The sequence below is a fragment of the Musca domestica genome, unplaced genomic scaffold, assembly GCF_030504385.1.
Source record: "Musca domestica strain aabys unplaced genomic scaffold, Musca_domestica.polishedcontigs.V.1.1 12, whole genome shotgun sequence".
NCBI lineage: Eukaryota > Metazoa > Arthropoda > Insecta > Diptera > Muscidae > Musca > Musca domestica.
This window is the reverse complement of record NW_026712155.1, coordinates 14,599,228-14,622,884: the sequence shown is the minus strand read 5'-3', so window position 1 is coordinate 14,622,884 and position 23,657 is coordinate 14,599,228. Positions and strand designations below refer to the sequence as shown.

The 23,657-nt window shown below is 31.4% G+C and overlaps 1 protein-coding gene and 1 long non-coding RNA gene across 28 annotated transcripts in view; both read left to right on the top strand.

Moving 5' to 3' along the window:
- LOC101899083 (casein kinase I) overlaps positions 1–23,657 on the top strand; it is a 91,339-nt gene that overhangs the window by 58,311 nt on the left and 9,371 nt on the right. For 6 of the 27 annotated variants that reach the window (XM_059118294.1, XM_059118293.1, XM_059118290.1 and 3 more), the window contains 8 exons: positions 5,911–6,143; positions 7,176–7,235; positions 7,714–7,824; positions 10,285–10,448; positions 18,215–18,329; positions 19,388–19,656; positions 19,733–19,903; positions 20,690–20,767. In XM_059118294.1, coding sequence (XP_058974277.1) covers positions 5,911–6,143; positions 7,176–7,235; positions 7,714–7,824; positions 10,285–10,448; positions 18,215–18,329; positions 19,388–19,656; positions 19,733–19,903; positions 20,690–20,767 — 1,201 coding nt within the window. Of the gene's footprint in view, positions 1–5,395; positions 5,563–5,910; positions 6,144–7,175; positions 7,236–7,713; positions 7,825–10,284; positions 10,449–13,949; positions 14,102–18,214; positions 18,330–19,387; positions 19,657–19,732; positions 19,904–20,689; positions 20,768–23,657 lie in introns of those variants that run through there. The other 21 variants (XM_059118308.1, XM_059118302.1, XM_059118287.1 and 18 more) reach the window with 20 other exon arrangements.
- LOC109613751 (uncharacterized) lies at positions 19,910–20,529 on the top strand. Its single transcript, XR_002195168.2, has 2 exons — positions 19,910–20,233; positions 20,316–20,529. It is a non-coding gene; the product is annotated as an uncharacterized LOC109613751 (long non-coding RNA).

Genomic DNA, 23,657 nt, shown 5'->3' with positions numbered 1-23,657 from the left:
AAGTGGCGCATGCTGAGTGCGATGGTGCTGAGTCCCCTGTTGGGATGTCCAAGGTCTGTGACCAAAATACTTGCCCAAGGCTTTAATACACCTTTCAGAATATTTTCGCAATAATATTCGGCATTTATTCTAATGCCACGGTCGATTAATATTAGCGGAGAGCGACCATCGGCTGTTATGGCGGCTCACACCATCACCATGGCCGGTGCTTGAGTTCTGGTGCACATTTTCAGCTAACCTCTTTGGTAGGTAAACACGATCCTTTGGTTTTGTTCTTGTTTACAAACTGGTGGACAATGAATGTCGAATCATCGGAGAAAACCAAATTCGGCAGTTCACCATCACCACTTTCGACCAAGCGAAGCAACTCTTTAGCTCTTTTGAGTTTATTTTCTTTCTGTTGCGATTGCGGTGTAAGTTCTTGCACTTTTTGGAATTTCAATGGCTTTACCCCGAGCTCTTTAGCTCTTTTGAGTCTATTTTCTTTCTGTTGCGGTATAAGTTCTTGAACTTTTTGAAATTTCAATGGTTATTCCCCGAGCTCATTTTTCAATATTTGCCGAATGGAATATTGCGATATGTTCAGCTCACGAGCCATTTTTCGGCCACGCGGGTTTCGATCAAGTCGCTTCTTTACTTTTACTAAAATAATTTTTACAGCTGTCGGATGAGTGGCTTAGAAATGACAGCAATCTGAAGTTGGTTGCTCACCCTGTGAAGGTTAAACGGTATTTCTCCGTATTTTTTTTTTAAATTTTTTTTTTAATTTTTTTTTTCAACGATGAAAGTACTCCACTGTCGCCAATGAATCTTTTAACGGCTGTAAGGAAAGGGGTGGTTCCAAAAATGTGTTCTTTACAACATCTATTTAATATTCATATCGAATTTATGCAAATTGTCGATTTTCAGACACGGTTTTCATTTGCATTCTCAATTTTCAATGATTATAATTTCATGAGAATGTAATTGTAGGCGATGTGATGTTGTCGACGGCGGCGGCGGCAATAAAATGGCAATGACAACTACTTGGCCTTATTTGTGTATTGTGGGGAAATGTCATTGAGATAAGAGAAAGAGAATAACAAAAAAAAAACAAATTATCATAATTGTGTGTGATGACGTCTGTAAATGGGTGATAGACGAAATAACAATTTTATACAAATTGTTTATAAATGTGTGACAATATGTTTACCAAGTAATATTTAAAGTCTTTAGAAAGATAACGTCAAAGTAAAAGGGGATGACACTTGGAAGATATTGATTCATAAAAACGGAAATAGGAAAATTAAAGATTTTCTTTTCCCCTCTAAAATAGTTCATTCCAAATATTCACAGAAATGAGCCATAAGTTCTAAAATCCAGGAATATATTTAAATTTTATGAGATTAACTATAAAATTTCAGAATTCTTGAGAATCTTTCATTTATGTTTTCTCTTCCCTTAAACTTTTTCCCCTGTTAATATTTCTTGTAAAAAAATTTACTTGAGTCTTTTGTGATTCATCGTCACCCAACCAAGCAACTCTTTCTTTTCTTAATATTTTTTGTTTCATTTATGTATCTGCCTCTTTGTTGTGGCACTTTGTTTTTTTTTTCTTTCTCTCTCTCTCTTTAACATTTCCTCTCATGCATACACATTATTCTGTGATCAATGACCGGCCGACCGGCCACAACACACAAAAGACACACACAGGCAACAACGTCAAAATGGATCGCCGGGTTATGAATAAACAATAACAACCACTAGCACCCAACACCAGCACCCCACAACAATGCAGACATTAAGAAAACCGGTATTTTTTTTTTATAAAAATAACAACAAATAATAAAAAAAGAACAAAAATGCAAAACAAAACATATGGAAATGAATGTATAATGACAGTTTACAGCTGTCCATATTGTTTAAGAATAATAATAAGTGCTGAAATATATATTTTTTGTTAACAGATCAATTAGCATCCGAGGGATAGGTAAAGGAACCTTTTGGAGGACTTTTATAGATAGAGATGGGGAGAAGAAATTTGCACGGAAGGAAAACAACAATTCACGAGGTTTTTGAAGATATAACAATGTTCAGGATTGCGTTTCTGTATCAAGTAATCGAAAGAATTATCGAACATTATCGATAATTGCGATTTTTCCTTTGCTTGGAATTGTACATATAAATGAACTTGGCAGCAAAACTAGAGAAGGCTAGCCTATTAAAGTAATTTTTAAATATTTATTTAACGTTTAAAAAAATTGATGCACTATTTTACTGATTTTGGTTACAGGCATCTTCCCGTGAGTAGTCTTCTTAAGATAAAAAGGTTCCCCAACGGGGTTTTAATATTAATTATTTTCTTTCGACATTTTCCTATAGACGACTTTAATAACGTTTTCGATCTATAGAAGACTATTTCTTCCCAAAATAATAATCTTTTAGTTTTAGCATTTTTGCAAATTTTTTCCTAAAATCGTTGCGGTATTCGAAAAAGTATTAAAACTTGCGGTCAAATTTAACAGAACACTTACAAAAATGGTCTCTCTTGTGCTACTTTTTTCAGACGTCTTCCTACGAGAGGTCTTCTTCTTTATATCTTTATATCAATGACTGTTAAACTCTTTTTTCGATATTTTCCTATAGACGACTTTAATAACGTTTTCGATCTATAGAAGACTATTTCATTCAAAAGAAAAATCTTTTGAATGTATCCGATCTATAAACGACTATACTTTGTCCCTTCAAAGACATAGAAATATAAAGATAGAACAAGACAGAGTCAAAATATGGCAACCCTGTGAAAATACCCCTGTTGTTATGATATCACAACAACATAGTTGCCAATGTTAACTGATTTTAACCGCCAAGGCAATATGCAAATTTTTGAAAGAGTCTATGGAATAGAGTTTTGAAACCAAAATTTTTGATTTTTCAAATTTTAATTTGTTATTCGTTTCTGTAATTGTGGTTTTTATATTAACATGTCTCTGCCATGAGCTGTTACTCTATGTATTGTTACTGAAAAGTAAAAGTACTTTTTACAGACGTCTTCCTTCGCTGGGTCTTTTTTAAATAGAAAAAGTCTTCTAACAAACTCTTTAGTTCTTCGAGATCTTTATATTAATGACTGTTAAACTTTGTTTAGGCATTTACGACGTTTTCGATCTACGGAAGACTGGTCTTTCCCAAAAAACACTTCCAATATGTTTCCGATCTATAGAAGACTATATTTTATCTCTTTGCGTGAAAGACATTTTCAGTTTTACCATTTTTGCAACTTTTTACTAAAAAATCGCTGTTTTACTCAAAACGGTATTAGAAAAATAATTTGCAATCAAATTTAAGATTTTGTCTCTATGGCTACTTTTTGCTACAGAAATTTGGCAAAAAAATAAAACTAGTGAATAATGGCCAGCTTCTGATTGGCTGAAATCTTGATATTGACGGATTGCCATCTTAATTTCAAATTTTCACTTGCTTCCCGTACCTTTATTTTCACATTTCACTTTAATCATTTATTTAAGCATCAAAAATATAGAGAAAAAAAGATTATTTCTTCCCATAAATATTTTCAAAATGCTGCCGAGCTATATAGGACTTTCTTTCCATAATAGGAAACACTGACATTTTTTTTTCTACTCAAGTATTGGCTTTTAGAAGAGAGTAGTTTAATGTAATGATTTCCTTTCTTTCTCATTCATAAAATGGAAAATATTTCATGGAAATGATTCCGATCTACATACGACTTTTATGATCCATTTTTTGACCATAGAACACATTTACACAATTTAGTCTAATTGAAGTTAACGATTTGTTCCTCAAGACATTGAAAATAAAAATATTAATTTCTTATCCTATATGCACATTTGGAGCTTAACTTTTTATTCCCATAAAATCCCTACATCAACTTTTAATGATCACTTTTTCGGTTATCACACACAAAAATATAGTCAGCTGCTCAAAAAAAGTAAATAAACCACAAAAACATATGACAAAGAAATAAATAAACACCAAACGCAAAACGTCGAGCAGCACAGCATTGCTGTTGTGTGTGACGACGGCTACACACACAAAAATGCCGACAGCAGCGACGCTGTGAGTGGCGTCAAGTAAACAATCAAAAGCAATTGCCGTTGTTACTAACGACGCCGCAGCAGCGGTGCGCCGCTGCTACTGCCACTGACTGGCTCTGCTCTTGCAATGAGTCATCAAACAGAGACGTATCGTGGCAACATGACATGAAGCACACACACACAACAATTCATAATAAAAGGTACAACATTGAATATATGATGGCAGGCGCTGGCTTTATATCAAAAGAGTTGTATTGTGAGGTAGACAGAGAGAGAGAGAGAGAGAGTAAGACGTGCAATGTGAGCTTTGTTTGACGCCAGACGCCCAATTCAATGAATATTTCATAATTGACTGGCAATGTAACAAAGCAATTAAACGCAATACATTTCTCCTAACTACTTTAGATAACAACAATAACACAAAAGGCTGGAATACGATTGGCCTCAAATCAAGAGTAGGGGAAGGGAGTTTAGCGTCTGTGTCCCCACGTTTATGCACCTGTCTGTGAGAACATTTTAGTTTTGTATTTAGGAGGAGTGATTTTGGTGGATTGCATGAGAATTAGAAATTAAGATTCTGGGCGACGACCTTTCTCTCTTTCTGAAAGTAGAGAGAAATATTAACTCAATGCAATTGTATTGGTTTTTTAAGGTCTTGATTCCCCACCTCCCACATTTCCAGCTCTCTCTCAATCGTCGAGTGCTAAACGTCAATTGAAATAAAAGTAGTTCAATGTCATGAGAATCAAAATGCGAATTTTATGAGTAGAATCATTTATATATGTAATTTTATAAACAAAAAATAGCAAGAGAACGATAGAGAATACAAATAGGTGAAGTTTTTATGAAAAATATTAAAATTGAAAATAAGAAATTATTATAGTAAATTAATAAAAAAATAAATTAATAATCTTCCCTTAAGAGACCTATATTACTGACTGTGTTAGTAAAAACATTTACATTTTTGCAGTCCTGGAACAGACCTTTTATTGTCAAAAGTAGTCTTTTTGCCCAGTCTAACAAAATATGACACTTGATTTTTATGGTTTTGAAATGTAAACAAATTCCTTTGCCCCAAATTAAGCGATCACGTCATAACTATTATTATTAATTGTTGTTAAAACTGTCAAAATATTTAATGGTGTTGTCTTGATTGTGTTCTCGTCTGGAATTTGTTGTCGGGTACTTTCCCCTTCAAATTCCAATAATTCAATTAGAAATGCCAAAAAGCAGCAACAACTACTGACAGCTGACATAATGCCAATAAATAGATAAAAAACACAATTGTTTGTTGTTGTTGTTGTTGTACAAACAAATATTTATTAAGAACTTTTTTTCAGTTTGTTGTCTGTCCACACAGAGAAAAAGGGAGAGAGGGAGAGCAAGCTTCGGCCGTCAAAATTTTTGCAGTTTTAATTTGTTTTTAAATGTTGCGACAAGAATTGGTTTTCAGTGACGACAACAACAACAACGATAGCAATAACAACAATATAACGTCAAAGAAAATGTGGGTATTTTCCAAAAAATACATGAAAATATGTTTGTGTGTGTTTGTTTCGTTTTTTCTTAACTCCCAAGCCAGCCATTTTCTTTGTCTTGAGACTTTAATTAGGAGTACCTGGCTTTGGAGTTGGAAAACTCCGTCCATTGAAAGTTTTCTTGTTTTTATTTGTTTCATTGAAAATGTCTTCTAAACTTTTGCAAAAATTCAAAAAATATTGGTAAAAAAATCCGTTTTGCCATGTAATGTGGCCATGTTGGTATTTCAAAAATAATTGTTTTTTTTCTTTTTCTTTTAATTTTTGTTTTAGTTTTCTCTATTTCATTGTTCATTAATGTTCCGTTTATATTTCAGTGGTGGTGGAACACAGCCTGCAGGGACATCCGGAGCCGGTGGAGGCGGCGGCGGGGGAGGAGGAGGCGGTGGCGGGGGTAGCGGCACAGCTCCTGCACGTAACGCAGTCAGCTCCGGCAATATGTATTCCGCCCGCCAATCAGTAAGCACCTCAACCGGGGTCCTTATGGTCGGACCAAATTTTCGTGTCGGTAAAAAAATTGGCTGTGGTAATTTTGGAGAATTGCGGTTAGGTGAGTAGCAGAAAACAAAAATTCTGAATTTTAAGAAATTTTGACAACAACAACAAAAATGTGGGGAGAGAGCTCTATGTCTTCTCTGGGTCATAGAAGATCACCACATTTTCTCAAGGCTATACGGGAATATTCCACGTACTACATGACCCCTCTAGGTCTTCTAAGAAAATTGTGATGGGTTTTTAAGCCTCCCAGGGAATATAAAAGATATCTAGTGAATAATCGAATACCTTAAAGCGAAAATACATAAGCAGCTTGGCATTATGGCGTCGCATATATTAATGTCAAATTGTAAGGGAACGATGAATGAATTAAGGTTATGTATTTTCACCTTTTTGATTCCTTCTTCGTAGAGGAACAAAGGAGTTTTAAGTTGACTTAGTTCGATTTTGTCCTTACGCTCCTTTGTTAAGGTGAGAGTACATAAAGCGCTTATCTGACTGGCTTAAGTCATCGTCAAGTTTTTACTGACGTCAATCATCGGCTGGCTTCTTCGAAAAATAACAAAGGAGCCTAGGGCCAAAATCGAACTAAGTCAACCTAAAACTCCTTTGTTCATCTACCAAAAAGCCAGCCGATGACTTAAGCCAGCCAAATAAGCGCTTTATGTTTTCCCACCTTAAAGGCCTCGCAGAGGAAATGAAACATATCTACGTTTTTTTAGAAAATAGATGACTTCCTTATTTCCTGGAAGTTATTTTTATTCACCACCGAGTAATTCATCCAGGCAAAAATTTATATTTCCCAAAAAAAAAGAGAAATAAAAACATATTCCAATTCTTAGCCAAAGACAACAACAATAATTTGTTATTGTCATTTTTTTCAATTATTTTTGCTATTTATAGCACATGTCATCTGGAAAATATTTTTAAAGATTCATATTTTTTTCCACAAAAATGAGTACAAAATCATTGGGAAATTCCACGATTGGAAAATCCCAATAATAAAACATAATTTTGCATGATGTCAGTAATTTTTTTTAAATGACAATTTTTAAAAAATTCTTCTTTCATTGAAAATACTCTACAGGTCGTCGCATGTGTTTCTTTCCAACAACACCATATGCCGAAAAGAGTATTAATCCAGCAGGTATGAACGTCAACGTTTTCCAGTGTATTTGTGTTGTCATTTCAAACAATCAATTCGGACAATAAATCATATTTGCGCTCTCTTTTTTGTCTCCCCATATTTTTGGGAGTAACATAGGCCCATAGCTGGTAATGTCTTAGTGTGATGCATGATCTCTGTGCAAGTTCAAGTGATTTGTATCGGAAAACTATTTTTCAAATATCAAAATACATCAAAATGTTGTCTTCATCAAAAATTTACATCGTCGGAACCTGGTTATAGCAAGTTGTGTATTGTTTGTATAGGGATCTCACATTCGTTTAATGATGAACCTCACATTAAAAACGTGCGTGTGGAGTTGAGGGTTTGATTTCTTTCGCTCTCACTCTCTTTCATGGTTGCCATCGATTTTGTGGTGACGTTTAAGCGTTTTTTTTTTTTGAAGATTTTATTTTTTTTAAATAAATAATAACATATGCGTTTTTCTTCCTTTTTATAGGCAAAAATCTGTACAACAATGAACATGTAGCAATAAAAATGGAGCCAATGAAGTCAAAGGCTCCACAACTACACTTAGAGTATAGGTTTTATAAACTATTAGGATCACATGGTAAGTCAATTTTGGAACAATTTACATTATTACTATTATTATTTTTGTTTATGTTTTAGAAGTAACTTTTTGTGTTTTTTCTTTAATTTAAAACCAAATAAGATTTTTTTATTTAAATCAAAAATGTTCAAAACACGAAAATGCATTTCAATTTGAAGAGAATTTTTGAAGTTTTCTAATATTGCAAAAATATAGTTTATATTATTTAAGATTCTCTAAAAGAATGTTTTTTTTAAGAAAATTAGGAAAATGGTGGACCCTTTTTTCTTTTAGATAATTTTTTCTCTCTCTCTAACTTGAGTATCGACGAAATTTAGATTTGCTGATTCCCATTGTAACTACTTTTCTTTTTAATCTTTTCTCTTCAAAATGAAATGCCCTTATTTCGAGTTCTTTATTTATTCCTATCCTTTCCTCTAAAAAAAAAATCATTCAAATCAAAATTATTTTTTTTTGGTTTACTTAAAAATCCGCCGACCTAACCCCCTTTGTGCTAATCTTTTTTTAAAAAACTTGCTTTAATTTTATTTCAACGAAATATATTTATATATATTTTTGTTATTCTATACATATATATACCAATATAAAATATATATACCCCTATTATATAAAGTTACTAACTTGTTTCGCTTTAAAAATGAAAATTTTGTTGACGTTAATACCCACTAGAAACTTAGAAACAAATAAAAAGAATCATTGAAAACTAAAAAAACAGAGCCCCTCCCCCTTAGAATATCTTTTTTTTTTTTTTGCTGCACCGTTACCACCTTTGTTTGAACGAAGCGAACGAAAAAAACTTAATAAATTTTCCTTCAATTAAAAATGAACACCTTAAAAGTTGTTGTCTCGTTTTTTTTCTTCTTCCCTACACAAAACATGCATATATAAAAAGTTTTTATATATGTATATTCATATTATGTGTACATTGTTACATATTTAAAAACGAAAAAGATCTTCTCTAGCATATTTTACGCGCGGAGGTCGGTGCTTAAACTTTTTTCTTCTCTATATTTTTTTTGTTAAATAATTTAAATGAATTTACAAGAAAATAAAAACAATACTTTTATTAGAAAACAAATACACAAACACATATTTAGATTAAATGTTAATTTTTATTAGTTATTTTTCATTAACAAAAAAAACAAGCAAAAATTGTAGTGAAGTTATTTGAAAATAAAAAAAAAATTATTTATATTTGTTATATTTATTTGTAATACATATTTTCTTAATTACATTAAATAATAAATTTTGTTAGTTTCCCTTAACAGTTTAATTGCATTTATTTTTTTCCATTATCATACCATTTTCCTGATTCGATTTAGTGTGCCCTAGTATAACATGTCGGTCCAAAAACGATTTCGTTTACTCTATTCCACAAACGGCGTAATAACGACCTGTATATAATCTTTGTCATAAGTCGATTTTGCTCAACCTATGTGTGTGGCGCATTACGGCTTTGTGGGCCATATCAATGCAAAGAGCACGAAGAGCGGATTAGATGATATTAACGCCGTACTATTTTATATTTTTTTTCTATTGATATAAAAATAGTACGGCGTTAATATCACCTAACTCACTCTTTGGCTCTTTGCATTGATAGGGATCACAAGATCGTTATGCGCCAGCCACATAGGGTGAGCAAAATCGATATATGACAAAGTTGCATACAGGGTGTTATTACTACGTTTGTGTAATAGAGTACACGAATTCGTTTTTGAACCGATATGTTTAACTAGGGCACACTAAATCGAAACGGGAAAATGGTGTTATAATGGGAATAAAAACCCAAAAATGCAATAAAACTGCTCATTTGGTTAAATGTTAAATAAGGAACATTCGGAAATTTATTGTCCAATGTTTTTTTAAGGAAATATATTAACTTATTCTTTTGTCATGTAATAAATTGTATTAAACTATGTCAACTGAAGATGATGACATGAATTCAGCCATTAAATCATATCCCTGTCATCTATGTAAGGCATTATAAATTATATAATTTGATTGTACAATATATTGTCCAATAAATCTCATAACCCAACTTTCCCTTATGATAGATCTTCTTTGGTACACTCCAGAAAATTTTGAATTTTACATTACACACACACAATAAATTCTAATACCAATCGATTTGAAAATATATATATATGGTTTTATACATATTTTCAAGCCAAAAATTTAGTTGTAAATGATTCCACTACATATATATGTATAAATATGTATCAACATGATTTATTGTTTGTTAATATTTTAAAAATATATTATATTTTCAAAAATAAAGAAAATGTCATCAAGAAAATATAAAATATTTTTAAAATATTACTCGCTTGTTAATATATACAAATATATATATATTTTTCTTAAACTATATATCTATACATATATACTTGTAATTATCTATATCCAATATACTATACATCATCATGATTGTCGTTGTTGTTGTTGTTATCATCACACATATAGATAATTGTCCAGAGGGTATACCGCGTGTCTATCATTTGGGCACTTGTAGTGGCCGTTACAATGCCATGGTATTAGAATTATTGGGACTGTCTTTAGAAGATCTCTTCAATATATGCAACCGTCAATTTTCACTCAAGACTGTACTGATGATAGCTAAGCAACTTGTAAGTTTATAATTCTTCTATATTATTGTTATTATTATTGATAAAATATTATTTGTACTTTTTTTGTTATTTATTGGAGATGGGAAAATTGGTTTTTGAAAAATAAGAAGGGGCTCTTTCCGGTATCCTTTCTTTAATTTGAAAAAAAAAGAAAATACTTTCCCCATCTCCAATACCAACCTAACACACACTACACAACATTACACTGAAAAAAAAAAAATAATAGCCCAAAAATTAATTTTCTAAACAATCTCGTCCTTTATGATTTCATTCGAAGAAAAAAGTAGGATTTACTTTTTACCCTTACTTTTTTCTTCTTCAAAACCCTATTTACCAGTGTCTCAACTACAGTTTATAAGGAAATACCTAAAAATCTAGAAAGAAAAAAATAATTCAAAATAAAATGTAAATTATATATTCTTACTTGGATTTTTTTTTATATCTGATAAATTTATTAACAACACATGTTATTTTTCAAAAACCAAAACAAAAAAATAATAATAATACCAATATATAATTGTTATATTTGTAGTGAAATTCTGTAGTATTTTTCTTCTAATTTACTTAGGATTTTGTTTTTGTATTCTTTAAAAACGAAACTAAATAGACTTGTTGTTTGATTGGTTTAAACAGAAGTTTTTCTTTTCTTCTCCTTCTTTTAATAATCTTGGCTAAATGTTTAGCATTTTTTTTTTTAATTTTAGATACAAAATTAACAAATTTTACAAAAAAAAAAATTTTTTACTTTAATACTTTTGAAAAAAGGTTAAAAAAGACTGTTGAAATGTCTAATTTTACGTGTTTAGCTGTGGTCCCACATTGGGCGCCACTCCACTTATATCACACACATTTTGAGGTAAAATAGGTTAATTCCACGATACGCGTTTTTTATGTTAGATTTAAAAGTGGATCACAAATACTCAAACTATGCTTGGGCGCCAACTTAAAATGTTGTTTAAAATTTGGCCCGTTTCTTATCCCAATGTAGGCATCATTTTGGATATGTTTGTAATTTGTTTTTTTTTTTTTTGAGGTTCCACTTTGGGTGCCACTTATTTGAATTTGAAAAAATACTCAAATAAAGGGTTACGCGCGTTAAAATGTTTAATTTTAGGCATTACTGAGGACCCTCATTGGGCGCCAATTATATCACAACAATCTTATTTACTGATCAGAAGAGACTTTTTGAGGTAAAATAGTTTAAATAATAATTTATCCCACGTTGTTTGAAATTTGCGTGTGTTGGATGTTCCACTGTGGGCGCCACTTATATAAATTAAAAACTTTGATTTGGTTGTTAAAAAATACAGAAATAATTGGTAGTACCCTTTGAAATGTTTAATTTTACGTATTACTGAGGACCCACATTGGGTCAATTGTATCACACAAATCTTGTTTGCCGAGCAGGAAAACAGTCTAGCTTTTGGGCGCTATGTTATGTTACTTTTGATATTTAAATGATTTTGTTTATGTATCATAAATACTTATCCTATATTAGGCGCCAATTTACAACGTTTGTTATTCCCGAATTTGGGTGTCATTTTTGTTATGTTTGTAATTTGGGTATTTTGGAGATTCCACTTTGGGCGCCGATTTCCTTTGGCCCCAACATTTAGGTTAAATTCTTCTTCCGTATATTTTCAATTTGTATTTATTTTGTTTTCCTCTCTTAACCCCCTCAACTATCCCACCTTCCTACCTTTGCATGAATAATATGTTCAAAAAATTCACTTTGTTTGTGGTATTCTCTTATTTAGAACAAAACTAACCTCATATTTGGCCAAAATAAAATTTCAAATAAAATATTTGTAGTTCTCCCTTCACGTTTACAACATTTTCTTACAAAAAAAAGGTAGGAATGAATTTCTTAGGTTGCAAGGTGTGTACACACTTTCGATCAGGTTTGTCTTGATAATCGATAAGATCATCGATAATGTGTACCCCATTTAAGATATTGTGCATTTAAAAAAATAAAAGAAATCGGGTTATAATATCCATCACAATCGATAATGTGTACCCCACTCAAGATATTGTGCATTTGACAAAAACAAACAGAAATTGGAAATTGATATCCATCACGATTGATAATGTGTACCCTACTTAAGATATTGTGCATTTGATAAAAACAAGCAGAAATTGTGGAATAATATCCATCATGGTCGATAATGTGTACCTCACTTAAGAGACTGTGCATTTGACAAAAACAAACAGAAATTGGGGAATAACATCCATCACAATCGATAATGTGTACCCCATTTAACAGAAATTGGGGAATAATATCCATCACAATCGATAATGTGTACTCTACTTAGGATATTGAGCATTTGACAAAAATAAACAGAAATTGGGGATTAATACCCATCTCGATCGATAATGTGTACCCCACTTAAGATATTGTTCTTTGGCAAACGCCTTTGTTAACTGTTAATCGTGTTTTGCAAAGAAAACGGCAACACACAACAATTGGCCGTTATTACATTATAATTAAACTCGATAACACTCCGATTATTTTTGCAATCGAAATACATAGACTTGATTTACAAAGAAATTGTCAACAAATCAATCATTTTTCGAGCACCAACGTCTAAAAAAATGGGGAAAAAGAGGTTCCGAAGTAAAATGGACCAGTGTTACACATATCTTTGTAAACACGTGAGAAAGTGGATAAGTAATAACAGTGTGTTTACATTAGACTCTTGCTAAACCCACTGACAAAACGTAACGTTTAACGTCAGATAAAAGTGGCATTACGGTAAAAATCGAGTTTCAGTGTTGCCATCTTTATTTTAACTCGATGGAAAATAATGTTCGAATACTCTTAGAAAAGGAAAAGTAGGTTATGTGAGAATTGTAAATATTTAAAGAAATATTTTGACTTGTTCCTCAATTGGGCGGGCCTTAACACAAAATAATCAGTACATTGCTGTAAGTATTTAAGTATGTAATAGTTATAATAAAATAAAAAAAACGATGCATTTTTTTGTAATTGTAAAAAAAGCAAGCATTTGACTTCCATTTCGAAAATATGCAAATAGAGAATGTCCTTTTTTGTTTCTATTATTTTTTTTGTAACAATGATGATGACAATTTAAACTTCTAGTTAAAATAATATGAAGGTGGTAAATAAAACAAAATGTCTAAGCTTTAACGTGGCTTTTTATGATCAATATTTGTATTGGCTTGGCAAAAATCCCTAAATCCATTTGCTAGAGAATTATGTAAATGAGATGATCTCTGCTCTTTATTTAACACAAAATCTAGATGACAACAACAGCAACAACAATTTACAACAAAAAACCATGTTTCCTTCTAAGCCTTATGCAAAAATCCCCTATTTTCGAATGCCGCTAAATTTTTGAAAAAAGTATTTGTTTTTTTTAAGTATGACTTCCCTTAATTTTCATTTTTATAAAAAAAAAACTAAAAGAAAAGTAAACAAATTTGACACAAATCCAAATCCATTGTTGTTGTTATTGTTTTTGTTTGTTATTATTATTGTAGCAGAAGGTGTACCCGAAGTATATTACTTCGGACCATGCGGCAAGTACAATGCTCTTGTTATGGAATTGCTCGGTCCATCACTTGAAGATTTATTTGATATTTGCGGCAGACGTTTCACTTTGAAGACAGTACTACTGATAGCTATACAATTAGTAAGTACCAAAAAAAAAACAAAAAAAATAAGAAATATTTTTTTCATTAATTTAATCGAAAAATAAAAACAACAACAAACACACAGAAATTAATGAAAATTATAGAAAATAAAAAAAAAAACACAGCCTAACAAATCACCCCCCTCCAAACGAACTACTGCAAATAACACATGGTTTGTAAGCAAGAAAAGTCCAGGGTTCGCTAGGTCGACAAACGCCGTTTTAAATGATTTCTATAATTGTTCATATAATTTAACACCTTTGCTCAGGAATAGACTGCAGTTATTAATTTTTATTCATTTTTAGGATCAGGGACAAAATCTCGTCATAAAATATCAATATTGTTAATTTTAAATTCCCAACCCTTGCTGCTGTTACTCATAACGGACTCTCTTAATCTCTTTTCCATGACTGATATTAATATTTCTCCATCTCATAACAGTTTATTGTGTATGTGAGAGTAAATATTAAGGCTGTCTGGCCACTTAACAAATTTTCTTGTCTTCCTTAAATAATGGATAAATCAGGTCAAATTTAAAATTATTTTTGACCCATCAACAGGAAACGAAAATCGTAGGTCCTTTTAATGCTTTAATAATTTAAATAAATAATAAATGCTGTTTTTAAGGTTGTCTGACCAACATTGATTTTATTCTGGAACTTTATCTTCCTTCCCCTTACCCTTGGACAAATTTTCAGACCATGTGTTACCAGAAGTATCTGTTTGTGGAGGATCACCATCCTATTTTTACTTATTTTGGCCTATATTATATTTTTTATTCTTGTTTTTTTTTTTTGAATACATTTGTTTTTCTACTCATCTAATAAAATTGTCATCATTGTTTGAAAATAATCCCAAGAAACCACCATACATTATATCATTTTGTTTTATTAACCTTTGAAGAATATTAATCAAACAATACATTAAACAAATGGTTAAGGTTTTTTTTATTACTTTTTTGTTTATATCATCACTAGTTTTATTTTAGAAAACAAAATAGAATAAACCATTATTAGAATGTTTTAGAACACAAAACGTTTTTTTTTTAACACCACAAAGATTATGAGTTATTTTGGTTTTTTATTAAACATAATTGTTGTAAGCATGTCTTTTTTTTCCTATCTATCACAAACCAGCAACACATATAGAATACTCTTTTTTAATTTTATTTTGAATTATTTTTAATTTTTTTTTTAATTTTATAATATTTTGCTTTTTAGTGCCAACCAACAAAAAGTAAATAATAATTTACATTTAATTAAAAAAATGAACGAAATCATCATCAATTAATTGAAAATCTATTTGAAAATCATGATCAAATATCCAAATATGTTTGAGTATTTAAAAAACATACGAAGTACTACGCTAGTTGAGACACTTTTTTTATTTCTTTTTTTCTTTAAAAACAAAATTATTTTCTATACAATTTATGCTATTGAGCTATTAAGCTACGAAACAAAACATGATCATGCATGTTTGAGACATATAACTGTGATACATATCCATACCCAACATATCTGATTAACATACAGAAATGGATTTGATGTTTGAAGGAAAATATTTTCAAAAAAATATTATTTTTATGAAATAATAAATTTGTTAACAATCAAAACGTCTTCGATTAGTTTTAATCGAAAAATAGTTTATATAATTTAAGGACGTAGTAATATTTCTATTCATTTCATTACACATTTGAAAACAAATGGCTATGTTATCAAATCAACGATGTAAAAATTGTAAAAACATGGTAAAAAGGGTGTCATTGACAATTCACTGATCCCAAACCTGCCACTTGAACTTGTGTAATAAACTCTCCCCCTCTACAACCTTCATAGATATTTGGGAGAGAGAGAGTATAACTGCATACATGTATTTTTGTGATATTGTTTACAATGTTTTCGAAACATGCTATTAGACAATGGCCGTTGTTACATCGGTGTCATAGAAAACTATACCCGTTATTCACGCACTTTAAAATATGTAGCTGTATTAAAACTCCCGTTACTGTTGTATACACGTGTCTCACTTGAGAGTGACGACAATAACACATTTATAAAGTGACCCAGTCATACATCAAATTTGTAATTTTTAATATAATTACAATTTTTGGCCACACGTTTGATATTTGCATACATGTATTTTTGTGACAAAGTTTTCGAAACATGCTATTAGACAATGGCCGTTGTTACACCGGCGTCATAGAAACTATAACCGTTATTCACGCACTTTAAAATATGTAGCTGTATTAAAAGTCCCGTTAAATGTCTCTCACTTGAGAGTAACGCCAATAAAAAATTTTTAAAGTGGCCCAGCCATACAACAAATTTGTAGTTAAATATATTACACTGTTTCACCACACGTCGTATTGTCCAAAAAACACACACACACATAAAACTCGTTCAAATATGCGTTAGACTGGCCAAATAATAACAAGACTACACACTTGTGTGTGTGTTTTGTTTTTTTTTTGGCGCAATAGGAAAGTTTTTCCAAAAAAAAAAAATAATAAAATAAAATAAACTTGAAATGCATGAGATTTTTTTTTTGAATTGATAGTTTGGTCCACATAACCATTTTGGGCCAAAAAAGTTGGATATTATCTCACGGTGGCACTCTCCATTAACAGTTACGTTATGATTAGCAGCATCTTTGAAGAAATACTAGCTCATAAATCTATTCAAATTGTCACATTTTCTGGATGCGGTTATAGCTTTTGCAATGTTTTTGGCAGATCTTCACTCCAAAATCGAATATTTGGTTTATTTACGTACCCATTGAGCAAAAATGAGCTTCATTCCTGAACACAAGAAGCGCGAGCGATGAGCTTTCTTAAAAGGGCATGCATTTTGATAAAAAAAAAAAAATGTGATGTTCGTTTGTACTAAAATTCAGGGTTAAATTGTAGACCAAACTGAAGATGCATTTGAAAGTGAATTAATTTACGAAACATGCTTGAGATGTGTTGCGAGAAAGATCATAGATAAAACGCTACCCTAGTATGCTGAGGCTGAGGAAAGGAATCAGCGTTTGGTTGTGCCAATCAAGCAGAGTTATCGACAATTCTCGATAACAGCAGTTGCTTATAATTTCAAAAGGTTTGATGTCACTGCCAAACAGCGGTTCAAAGGTCTAATTCTGCATTAAGCTTAGATTTAAATGTTGCCCTTACAGCTTCAATATTAGAAAAGTTGATACAAACGAAATTTTAAATTAGCCAATTTGTGACATATGCGGTCAGTAGTACAGCAAATAGTATTCAAATGACCGTTTCTACACCAAATATGGCTATTTTACATAGCAAGGATGTGTCATTTTGCAACCACTTGTCTGTCATGTCAATGATTTGACATGTGGCTGCACGGCATCAATTTTACGGTTTTACACCAATAATGATGCATGAAAACATTTGTTATGAGTATATTATAACTAAATACCACACTCTTAAAGATAATTATACATTTTATAGTCGTATGACAGTTGAACATTAATGCGCCATGTGGCAACTCAGCGTCAATGTCATTGTGATCTTTTCTATACGGCATGGTAGAAGAATAAAGGTAGTTGCATCAATGATTGCGAGCATTGATATGTCAAAAATTTTAAAATATTTGACGAAAATATGTTTTTTATATGTTTTCTTATACGACTCAAATGATATGCATTTTCAAAAAATTTTACAAATGTCAATAATGTTGTCCCAGCATCTCTGTTGATGCGACTACCTATATTATTCTACCATGGTACACGATTAATTATAACCTGGCAGAAAAATTATCGTTTTTATACCAACATATGTCATTTGCAAGATATTTCACAAAGTAAGATGTTTTCGTAACCTCTTGAGATATTTTATGAAAAAAATTAAATGAAAATTGTATTAAATGGTTGCGAATGTCCATCAAATTGTAATTGTGATATTAATTTTACAACATTTTCTTAAATAAACAAAATCAATATTTTAAACATCGATCATTTCTGTATGTTATCAATTCACCCAACACACTACTAACAAACATGAAAATCTCAAAAAAAATATTAATATATTTTAACTAATATTCGTTCTTTTGCTTCCCTTCTTATTATATTACTTTTTATATGGTAATAACATTTAGCTCCACCGGATCGAATATGTTCATAGTCGGCACCTAATTTATAGAGATGTTAAGCCAGAAAATTTTCTTATTGGCAGAACATCAACGAGACGAGAAAAAATTATCCACATAATTGGTAAGTTTGTTATATTATAATTAATAATTATAAAAATGACAAGTAAAAAAGCTGTAAGTTCAGCCGGGCCGAACTTTGAATATCCTCCACCATTTGGAACGAATTTGGCAATTTTCAAAAAAAAAAATAAATAAATAAATAAATAAATAGAAATAAATAAATCGGTGAATAATGTAGCTAAAATCATCAAAATACCGCATATCAGGAGGTACTGTTGTATGGGGGCTATACGAAGACGTGGACCTGCACAGACAATTTTCTGTCTTAGGCTGTAGTATCCATTACGAACTTCAAATACCAAATTTGAAACAATTCCGGTGAATAATGTAGCCAAAATCATCAAAATATCGAATATAGGGAGGTACTATTATATGGAGGCTATACGAAGGCGTGGACCTGCACGGACAATTTTCTGTCATAGGCTGTAGTATTCATTACGAACTTCAAATATCAATTTTAAAACATTTCCGGTTAATAAAGTCGCTAAAATCATCAAAATACCGACTATCGGGAGGTACCATTATATGGGGGCTATACGAAGACGTGGACCTGCACAGATAATTTTCTGTCTTAGGCTGTAGTATCCATTACGAACTTCAAATGCCAAATTCGAAACAATTCCGGTGAATAATGTCGCTAACATCATCAAAAAAAAAAAAACGAATATCGGGAGGTGCCGTTATATGGGGACTATACGAAGACGTGGATTTGCACAATTTTCTGTCATAGGCTGTAGTATCCATTACGAACTTCAAATACCAAATATGAAACAATTCCGGAGAATAATGTAGCTAAAATCATCAAAATATCGTATATAGGGAGGTACTATAATATGGAGGCTATACAAAGACGTGGATTTGCACTGACAATTTTCTGTCTTAGGCTGTAGTATCCATTACGAACTTCAAATACCAAATTTGAAACAACTCCGACATATAATATCGCTATAATCATCAAAATACCGAATATCCGGAACAAATACGAACTGTTTTTTCCTTTTTTCTCCACTTTCTCTTCTCATTAATAATTTATTTTGTATTTCTATTAATTTTTCACAGATTTCGGTTTGGCCAAAGAATATATTGATTTAGATACAAATAGACACATACCATATCGGGAACACAAATCCCTGACGGGTACTGCTAGATATATGTCTATAAACACACACATGGGCAGAGAGCAATCGAGACGTGATGATTTAGAGGCATTAGGTCATATGTTCATGTATTTCTTAAGAGGTTCACTGCCATGGCAAGGTCTTAAGGCCGATACACTTAAGGAAAGATATCAAAAAATTGGCGATACCAAACGAGCAACACCCATTGAGGTAAGAGCATCACATATTTTTTAATTTTTTATTTTAATTATTTTATTAATAAATATTTTTATGCCTTTACCCTCAGGTACTTTGTGATGGCCATCCCGAAGAATTTGCCACATATTTACGCTATGTGAGGCGGCTAGATTTTTTTGAGACCCCCGATTATGATTTTCTGCGAAGACTGTTCCAAGACTTATTCGATCGTAAAGGCTATGTGGATGATGGTGAATTTGACTGGACAGGGAAGACAATGGTCAGTAAACGTCAAACAGTCCTAACCTGATGAATGATTGATTGATTGGTTAATTTATTAAATTTGTCAATGGATTTTGGAATGAGTAACGAATGACCTATGAAAATGAATTTTGAAGAGAATGATGACATGGCATATTTTTTGTATGGCAGACAAATTTTCCAAAACAAAAAAGAAATATGAATAACAGCCGGTGTGAATGTGAAAATTTAAAGTTGAGAATGCTTGAATGAACAATGTATGCATTTTGTGAAGAATCTCAAGATATTGAATGTGAAACTAACTCCGCTCCCTTATTTACTTGAACCCCTTTACCCAATTTCTCAGAAGGTGTGAAGTATTTTTTTTAGTTTTTTATTTGTTTTATTATTTAAACTAATAATTTAAAATATTTCATTACATATTTGTCAAGATATCCATATTATTTGTTTGAAAACCAACCCCCAAAATGTGAGGAGAAGGAGAATTTCCACAATTCCTGAAGTTGAAAAGAACTCTCCAAAGATTCGAATTTGTTTTCCTCTCGCCTTTATTTCCCCCTTTCTTTCTGTATATTTTTATTCACATTTTTTTTTTCATTCAAACCCTTCAATAAACAGGAAAAAATGCATACATTTAAAAGCAAATGCGGCAAACGAATTGGATTTACAACTCAAGTTTTACAAAATTCTTTTTTAATTTCTACAAAAAATTCAATTATTTTATATTTTATGTTCAATTTTGTCTTATATATATATTTTTTACAAAATTCTTGTTTATGTCTTGCCCATCTATCATCTCACACAGAGCAAGGATCAACTTGAACAAATGAAAGCAATTAAAAATGCACCACCTTCTCATTTAGCCAAAAACAAATCGGATAAGGTATTTTTATGTTGTTATTTTCCTTTCTTTTCTTTTGTTTTCTTTTTTTTTTTTTTCTTAAAATTTGTTAACTTTTTGTTGTTGTATGTATGTAAGATACAAAATGTCATAGCTCTACACATAGTAAAAAAGCTCAAAACTGCCTTCTCTGCAAAGTATGCTAGTGATGAAGAGTGCTAAATGAAATGTAATTTCCATATTTTATAGCTGTAATTTTTTATTGGTTCACAAAATAAGAAAATGAAATTATGAAGATACAAAGACATGTATAACACCACATAGGAACATAACTTCCCCCACGGGTTCTACTAGGAATATCCCTATAAATACAAACGACTTTTTAATTTCAGAATTTAATAGAACACCTTCTAGTCATTTAGAGCAGATGATCATCTGATCTTCTATTCGGAAGTTTTTTTTTTTTGTCTTGCAAAAGAAGAACTACTAATTTTCTATACGTCTTCTAAGGGATGAAATTCTAGCCTTCTATTTAGAAGACATTATGTATTTAGAGTTTAGATTCGCTGCTAATATATAAACTTGTATTCTTTTCGGAGAATACTTTACTTGTTTTTTTATGGAAAGTTAACATTGGGAGGTAAGCAAATTGGGAAAGGTGAAGTTCCGACCATTCTTACATTTTTCAAAATATTCCGATTATTATTAGTTAGAATCCATTCAGTTTTAGCATAAAGGTTTCTCTGGCAAGTCGAGTTAGTAAAGCTGTATTTTAAGTTATTTCCTTCAAACTTTTCAAAACTCCATTTAGATTTGAACGTATCAGATCAAAATATTTTGCAAAATTGTTCATCATTTCATTATACCATACACCACATACTTTCGAGGATATTCATAGGATCACTTTCTGAGTCGATTTATGCATGTCAGTCCGTCTGTATATCCGTCCGTCTGTCTGTCCATGTATTCTTGTGAACAAAATGCAGCTCGCATTTATTATCCAATTGGCCCAAGGACGAAACCTACTGAAATTGGTGATAATCGGATTAGATTTAGATATAGCACCCATACCGATTTCGTGTTAATTGTGCACCAAATGGCCAATATAAGTCCAAATGACCTGAGTTTTGGCACAACCAACCGAATTCATTCTAGAAGCAAGTAAATCAAATTTGGTGAAAATCGGTTCAGATATAGTTTTAGCTCCCTCATATTTGTTTCATCCGATTTGGTGTTTAAATCCCTTACATTCGTTATATGCATTCGACAACAATTATATTTGGTATCAAATATCAGATACAGCCCAGAAATACTTCTGCCAAATTTTATTAAGATCGGTTCAGATTTGGATATAGCTCCCATATATATATCTTCAACCGATTACGGGTTAGGTGTGCAGCAAATCGCCAATATAAGTCCAAATGACCTGCATTTTGCCACTTCCAACCGAATTCAGTCTAGAAGCAAGTGCATCAAAATCGGTTCAGATATAGCTTCCATATATATGTTTCATCCGATTTGGTATTTAAGAAATACTTTTGGCAAATTTTATCGAGATCGGTTCAGATTTGGATATAGCTCCCATATATATCCTTACTCCGATTTCAGGTTTATTGTGCAAATAATGGCGAATATCAATCAGCCCGAATGGAGTGAATTTAGGGACGTATGTTTCCATTTTGTGGAACTCGGCTTCGATATATAGATTTTTTTTGAATATAATCCTTCTCGAAGTGATATCATTCTCTGTATAGCAATGTTATTTGGTATAAAAGATTAAAATGTCTCCGTCAAATTTAGTGAAAATCGATTCAGAATTGGATATGCCTCCCATATATTAGTTCCCTCTGTAACCGAACTATAACTGCTCTAAAGCCAAATGTTGATAGGTATGATCTACTTCAAATAAATTCTTTTGTTACGGGAGCTCTACTAAATATGCATAGTGGTGTAGGGTATCATATAGTCGGCCCCTTACTGTTTTTAGATTTCAAGTCGCACTCCATCTCAAATTTTTCGAAAGAAAAACAAAAAAATTTTAATTTTTTTAACGAGAAAAAGCTTTTTTTAATTTGATGCGTAAAAGTAATGTCAAACTTAGTTACAGACGAACAGTGTAAAAAGAAGAAATATTCTACACAAAATTCCGCTATATGTCTCAGAGTAAAGTATATATCTAGGCATAATATTTTTTATGAAAATGGAATAAGAAATTTCCATATTTTATTTACAAATTGACGCTTGATTTTAGGTGTTATAAAAACGAAGTCTCTGAGTTTATGCAAAATATCTGCATAAAACATCATTTTACGTACAAGACGTCAAAGACAAAATATTCTACCTAAAATTTCACTATAAGTCACCAAAGACATGAAATCGAAATTTACATTATATATCGACAAAGCATCTGCATTAAATTTGCCTATAAGTCACTACAGAAAAGGAATCTGACATTATAAGTTATAGCATCTCTAGCAGCTATTATTAAGATTATGTTTTAATGAAATTATAGATTTTATATAGGTCTAATATACACGACTTTTGCTGGGTGTCTAGAACACCTTTTCTGTTAATACTTGTCAGTATGCAAGGATAATATCCCATCCTTATACAGAATACATTCCTTTTCTGGTCATACTTGTCAGTATGTAAAGATAATATTCCTTCCTTTTATAGAATACATTCCATCTTCTTATGCTAGTGTATTTTGTATCCTTCTAAAAAATCTTGAATTTTCTTATTTTGTGCTCCAATATACTCATAATTCTATGGGAAATTTTTAAGACTACATTACAACTTCTTTATTCAATTGATAATTTGTTGTTTTTCTTTTCTTGTGTGTTTCATCTTTACAACCGCTATCAACAACCATATGTGTTATACGTGTACGATGTGTGATGTCAATCCCAAATGAATGTTGCCTATCTGTGTG